We start from the raw sequence: 7,589 nt of genomic DNA, 5'->3' as shown, positions 1-7,589 counted from the left end.
TTTCAGATTTAAAAATATTACTAAATCGGTTTAAAAGATATAATAATATTTCTGATAATATTAATATCTAATAATAATAATATTAATAATAATAATAATAACTGTAACAATATTAATAATAATAATAATACTAATATTAACAGAATAAAAAAAATAATATATATATAAAAGGACGAAACGAAAAAAAAAGTTGCCGGAAGGTTTACCGGCAGCGACGTGTTTGGCGGTGGTGCTCCGGTGGTTGACAGGTTCCCGGCGATCCTCCGGCAACGTTCCAAAGTTTCCGGCGAAGGTGTGAAGCGGTTTCAGGAGTGAAGAATTGTTCGATGTTTGTTTCGGTGATCGGATGTGAAAAGGAACGAGTGCATGAGGGTTTGTCGGATTTATAAAGATGATGCAGGTAACGGTTTCGAACATGGAGGGTCGAAATCCGGTAAACCAACTCAACAGTCGGGGAAGAAGAAAGGTTTGGGCGGTTAATTTAAATTCAGCGTATTTAATGTGATGTTAAATATAATTAAATTTGGATACATGTCGGATGTGGCATGCCCGGCCGAGCGGTAGAGACGCGTGTGTGTGAGGCGAGAGACCCGGGTTCGAACCGCACAAGGGCCGGTTCTCACCCAGGAGACCCCCTTTTTGCCATTAGTTAGTCTGACTAACTGGGTTAGCCACTAACTAAGTTTTCTAACTCAGTTAGTGCTGCCCTTTGATAAAATTAACCCAGTTAGCTGATTTAACTGGGTTTTCACTAACTGAGTTCGTTTAACTAACCAAAACTAACAAAAATCATTAAAAATTCAGTTTAAAATATTTATTTATTTAATTTTAATTATTAGTTTACTTATTTAAAATATTAATAAAATAATATAAAAATTATTTTAACCCAAATTTTGATATTTTTACCGAATTAACGTATAAATTCCCGGTTTTTGTACGGTTTAGGGTAATCTCTTGGCAGTGATGAATTTGAGAGCTGAGATTAAGATGTATTTTCACTGTTTTTACGTGTTTAACATAGTTTAACATGTTATCAATTGTTTTGACAATACATAGTATTCAAACACAAATATGAATAAAATAATGCACTTTCATTATGATTTCAAGTCTCGAGGTACAATTTGGGAATAAAACCAAATACCACAAAGGTACAACTTACAAAAATAGAAAGTACAAGTAGACTTGCCAAAAATGGAAAGATCGAAAATACGAGGTGTCACAGTCTCCCCTACTTTAGGAGATTTCGTCCTCGAAATCTTAAGAAGAAGACTGATCGAAGAGATATGGATACTTTGCCATCATGTCACTTTTGAGTTCGCAAGTAAACTCAGCACCACACTTGCCTTCCCATCGTACTTTTACAATGCGAATTTTGCTGCGTCTGAGCTGCTTGGTACCTTGATCCACAATTTCAACTGGTCTTTCCACGAAATGAAGCGTATCGTTGATTTGCAAGTCGTCGACTGGGACATGAAGTCCTTCATCAGCTAGACATTTCTTGAGATTTGAAACGTGAAATATCGGATGAACATTACTCAGTTCCTGTGGTAGATCCAGCAAATACGCTACCTTGCCAACTCGTTCGAGGATTTTGAAAGGTCCAACGTAACGAGGGGCAAGTTTACCCTTTTTACCGAATCGAACAACCCCTTTCCATGGAGATACTTTAAGTAATACTTGACCCCCAACATTGAATTCCATGGGTTTACGTCCTTTATCTGCGTAACTCTTTTGTCGATTCCTGGCCTTGAGTAAATTGTCACGGATTTGAAGAATCTTGTCCGTGGTTTCTTGAATAAGCTCAGGACCAGTAAATTGCTTATCACCAATTTCGTGCCAACTGATTGGTGATCGACATTTTCGCCCATATAATGCTTCGAATGGGGCCATTTGAATGCTGGAGTGATAGCTGTTATTGTACGAGAATTCGACCAGAGGCAAATGCACATCCCAACTACCACCAAAGTCAATGACACAGGATCGAAGCATATCTTCGAGAGTTTGAATGGTACGCTCAGTCTGTCCATCTGTTTGAGGATGGAAGGCTGTACTAAGATTTAAATGAGTACCCATGGCTGATTGAAAAGTTTGCCATAGGCGAGACGTGAAACGACCATCACGGTCTGAAATGATGTCACGAGGTATGCCATGACGACAGATGATTTCATCAGTATAGACTCGAGCAAGTTTTTCAACTTTGAAGTCTTCCCGAATAGGTAAGAAATGGGCTGACTTGGTCAAACGATCAACGATGACCCAAATACTATCATTACCAGATGAGGTTCGAGGAAGTTTAGTTATAAAATCCATTGCAATACTATCCCACTTCCAAACAGGAATTTCTGGTTGTTCAAGCAAACCAGAGGGACGCTGATGCTCTGCCTTAACCTTCGAGCAGGTAAGACATTTTGAGACATACAAGGCTATATCATTCTTCATACCAGGCCACCAATAAGATGTTCGAAGATCATGATACATCTTATCAGCACCAGGATGTATTGAGTATTTAGACTTGTGAGCCTCGTTCATGATAAATTCACGAAGATTGTCGCGATTTGGTACCCAAATGCGATTAAGATAATATTGAAGTCCGTCTGATTTCGTCACAAGTTGATCCATAGAGGCACCACGGATTTCGACGAGCAGACTTCCTTCGTTAGCTGACGCAAACTGTGCCTCACGAATACAATTGTGAAGGTCACTTGACACTTGAAAACAACGCATACGATAGGAATGAGTCTTACGACTCAGGGCATCAGCTACGACATTCGCCTTTCCAGGATGGTAGCGAATTTCGCAGTCATAGTCGTTAAGTAAATCCACCCAACGACGTTGACGCATATTTAGTTCTTTTTGATTGAATATATGTTGTAGACTTTTGTGATCAGTGTATACAACACATTTCGTACCATAGAGGTAGTGACGCCATATTTTTAATGCGAAAACGACTGCACCAAGTTCAAGATCATGAGTAGTGTATTTTTTCTCATGAATCTTTAATTGGCGAGAAGCGTACGCAATGACCTTGCCTCGTTGCATAAGGACGCAACCAAGACCACGATTTGATGCATCGCAATATACTACGAAGTCATCATTTCCGTCAGGTAGGGTTAAGATAGGAGCATTGCAAAGCATGTCCTTGAGGGTTTGAAAAGCTTCTTCCTGCTCGTGACTCCAAACGAAAGGTTTTTCCTTTTGGGTCAACATAGTGAGGGGAACAGCTATCTTAGAAAAATCTGAGATGAATCGACGGTAGTAACCCGCCAATCCTAGGAATGAACGAATTTCTGATGGGTTTTTAGGTGCAATCCAACTTTTGACAGCTTCAATTTTAGCAGGGTCGACATGAATACCTTTTTCGCTAACGACATGTCCAAGGAATTGGACTTCCTTGATCCAGAATTCACACTTTGAGAACTTTGCGTATAAACGTTCACTTCGCAAAAGTTCGAGTATGAGACGTAAATGGCGCTCGTGATCGACTCGAGATTTTGAATAAATTAGGATGTCATCAATGAAGACAATCACGAATCGATCTAGATAAGGTTTGCAAACACGATTCATCAAATCCATGAACACGGCGGGCGCGTTAATCAGACCAAAAGGCATGGCTACGAACTCGTAGTGTCCATAGTGTGTTCGAAATGCGGTTTTTGGGATATCCTCTTCGAGGACACGAAGTCGATGATAGCCAGATCGAAGATCGATCTTGGAGAAATAACTTGCACCTTGGAGTTGATCAAAGAGGTCGTCGATGCGAGGTAGTGGATATCGATTTTTGATAGTGAGCTTGTTGAGCTCTCGATAATCGATACACATTCGAAACAAACCATCTTTCTTTTTAACGAATAGAACAGGAGCACCCCAAGGAGAGGTACTGGGTCGAATGAAACCCTTGTCAAGAAGCTCCTGGAGTTGGCTGGAAAGCTCTTGCATCTCAGATGGTGCAAGGCGATAGGGAGCTCGTGCAACAGGAGTTGCACCAGGCACAAGGTCGATACGAAAGTCAACTGACCGAGGAGGAGGAGGACCAGGTAAATCCTCAGGAAAAACTTCTGGGAATTCACGTACAACTGGAACATCGCTTACGCATTTTCCCTTGCCCTTTTCTTCCACTACGTGGGCTAAAAAGGCAAAGTACTTTTTACGTAAGTATCTATTCGCTTGTGTGCACGACATTAGCTTTAGACCTTTGGAAGGTCGATCCCCATAAACATGTAGGGTATCGCCTGATGGAAGAGGCAAACGAACGTATTTTTCGAAACAGGCAATTTCAGCATGGTTCTTTCGAAGCCAATCCATACCTACTATGATATCGAAACTACCCAACTCCATGGGTATGAGGTCAATTGAGAAGGCATGATCATTCAAAGTGAGAGTACAATTACGAAGAACAGAATCGACACGAATAGACTTGCCATTGGCAACTTCGACTGGGAATGACTTAGGTAGTTTTGAGCGTGTGCATTTTAACAATGGTTCAAATTCTACAGATACAAAACATTTATCTGCACCAGTATCAAATAAAACAGAGGCATACAAATTATTAATGAGGAACGTACCGTTCACGACCTCGTTGTCGTTGCGCGCTTGCTGAGCATTGATAACAAAAGCACGGCCTTGTGGTGCCTTCTACTGTAGATCTTGCCTCAATTGAGGACACTGAGGTCGTAGGTGAGTTGGATCCCCACATTTGAAACATGCCCTGACCACCTTTGCTGGTTTTGGATTTTGGGCTGTCACAGGGTTGTTGCGACAGTATGCTGCCAAATGTCCATAACGATTGCAGGAGGTACAGTGTCTACAGGGGCTCGTAGTTGGGTGATGAAAGTGGCAAGTGGTGCACTTAGGGTTTGTTCCTGTGTATTGCTTCTTTTCTGGGTTTGCTGGGTTAGGTTTTGGATTTTCAACTGGTGTAACAGCGTTGCACACTGAGGATTGGTGAGCACGCTTCTTTCCCCTATTGTTGTGGGTGATTTGATGAGCGGGTTTGAAGGAGGATGTAGGTTTAGATGCTGCTGTGATTTGTTTATCACGAACTCGATTATTATTCAAACTTGCCGCGAGGCGATACACATCCTCAATATTATCCAACCTAGCCGCCTCGATGGTATCACGCATCGTAGGAGGCAACCCATTGATATACTTCCGAATGGTGCGTTCTGTGGTCAACACCAAATGAGGCACGATAAAACACAACTGCTTGAACCGGGTAGTGTATGCAAGGTTTTCATCCCCAACTTGTTTGAGGGTCCAGAACTCTTCTTCTAACTTCTGTTGCTCATGAGGAGGGCAGAATTCCTCCATCATAAGCTGCCTGAGCTCTTCCCAAGACAACGCGTAAGCTAGCTCATTGGATCGAATGTTTCTCTCGTTAGTCCACCAGTCTAGTGCCCTGGCTTGGAAAACACCAGTGGCACTTCGCACCTTGAGTTCCTCTGGACATTCACTATTTATGAACGTGACTTCCATGCTGTCAAACCATTCCAACATAGCTGTCACTCCATCCTTCCCAGTGAAAGTTTTGGGGTTACAGGCAGTGAAGTGTTTGTAGTTGAACGAGACTGGTTTAGGCTGTACTACGTGAGAATCGCCAGAATGATTGGGAGTGCTGGAGGCTTGAATCTCAGACACTATCTTTGGCACGATTCTAGCAATCTGATTTGCCATGAACGTCAGCATTTTCTTTTTGGAGTTAGCCGTGGATTTTCTGGGAGAGTGAGAGTACTGACGAGATGACGACATCTAGAAATTCAAAACAAGGAATGGATGAGACTTTTAATCATAATGTTTTTGTTTAGGAAAAATTGATTTCATGTATGCATCACATAGCACATTGTTTTTCACATATATTGTCAAATAGTTTCACATAGAATAACATAGTATTGCACATAGAATTAACATAATGTTACACATAGAATATCATGTATAATGAAAGCACGATAAATTTAGTTTGTTCACGAAGGAGTAATTATTAATTGTTTTAGATTGCGATAATAACGTGATTCGTGTTCCCAAACTTGAAATGAAGATAACGCTCAAATGTAAATCACATGATAATTGAGATAACATAAAAAGAGATTTATCATAAAAACATGGATTGTCACGGAACGTAACATAAGACTATTCCAAAGTGAATCGAAATCCTTTTCGAATTAAGGAGACGTGCTTTGGCCTAATAGATAAATACTCTCATCGAGGAGCGACTAACGATATTTGTCCTTCCAGTTACTACACGTCTTTAATCGATTGGGAAAATCGAAACTTTGGCGAGATCGAAAATCAAGGAATGGGACTAGTTAACAAGATGCGAGTTTCACCTCTAACTTGATAACATCGTACCCTGATGTGGTTGGTACTCATCCAAAGATGAGGGTCCACTAGAATATGAAATGGAAACTCCCATCAAGGTTTGGATGTCACTCCTAACTTGAGGGTAGGTTTCGTGCAAAAATCAAATTTAAGCTGAATGAAAATCATCACCAAATATGGGAATCACCCCTGTTTTGATGACTCATTTCGATTGTGTTACATGAGTGTCTTCACAGCTTCCATGTGTGTATTGTGTTAGCCTTAGGAAAGGCTTGTATATTAGAAGTCCAAAAGAATAGAGGGAAGCAAGGAAGAGAGAAGGGAATATTGTCTTAAACAGCAAATAAATGAGAAAGCTCCTAAACTATAGACTAGGTAAAAGCATTCCTACTTTTCCTAATTCCCTATAGTTATGGCTCTGATACCAATCTGTCACACCCCAACCGATGGCGGAAACATCGGGATGAGACGAACAAATTGCTCAAAACATCATAACACTACATGTGACAATATAATTAAATTTCATTTATTAAAATTGCAAAGTTTCATACATTGTCATAAAAGGAAATAACAAACATTAAACATAGTTTATTTCAAAAGTGGGTTTCTAGGCCATCCTATTCATTTCTTCAAATCTTGACTTCCTCATCCTGCAGTATGCATTTAAAATAAAGTCAACAAAACATGTTGGCGAGTATACAAGTTTGAATATAGTATAATATGTTTGAAATAGTTTAACATGCTCAAATCCACGTGACTACATGAGTTCATATTAACAGTTATACTCGTAACGATTAAATCATGTGTTCAAACCAAAGTTTAACGCAATTAACATAGCCTAACCCTAGAAGGGTGGTAACATGCGTAACATAGAATAAACCTAACAATACCCATAATATTATGGGAGGGGCGTTTCTCAACCTACAGCGCTGCCATTGTTAGGGGAGGCTTGCAAAGTTAATGAACACACAGTCATAAATGTTTAACAGTAGCATAACGTGATTAACATGAGTCAAATAGATTCACATGAAATGTGGATTGAGGGTGCAAAAATGTTTAACATAGTGTGTTTGATATAGAAATACATACAGCACCCAAAATGTGATAAAATAGAAAATGGGTCATGTATACTCACCTTAGGTTACGTTGCGTTTTTCTAGGAAAAGATTAAGAATCAAGAGTTTGCCCAAGTGGATGTGCACAAGAGATTTACCCTATTAATTTTGAGGATTTGTTAAATTTTGGGAATTTAAAGGTCATTTAAATAACAAGGCATT

General features: G+C 39.9%; 1 protein-coding gene across 1 annotated transcript; it reads right to left on the bottom strand.

Annotated features, from left to right (window-relative positions):
* Window positions 1–4,632: 4,632 nt before the first annotated feature.
* LOC110944888 lies at window positions 4,633–5,745 on the bottom strand. The gene has a single exon (XM_022186534.1). The coding sequence runs from the start codon at window positions 5,743–5,745 to the stop codon at window positions 4,633–4,635; it is 1,113 nt and encodes a 370-aa protein (XP_022042226.1).
* Between the last annotated feature and the right edge of the window lie 1,844 nt (window positions 5,746–7,589).

Source organism: Helianthus annuus, chromosome 6 (genome assembly GCF_002127325.2).
Source record: "Helianthus annuus cultivar XRQ/B chromosome 6, HanXRQr2.0-SUNRISE, whole genome shotgun sequence".
NCBI classification, from domain to species: Eukaryota; Viridiplantae; Streptophyta; class Magnoliopsida; order Asterales; family Asteraceae; genus Helianthus; species Helianthus annuus.
Note: the sequence above shows the minus strand (reverse complement) of the source record. Positions and strands in the feature narration are given on the sequence as shown.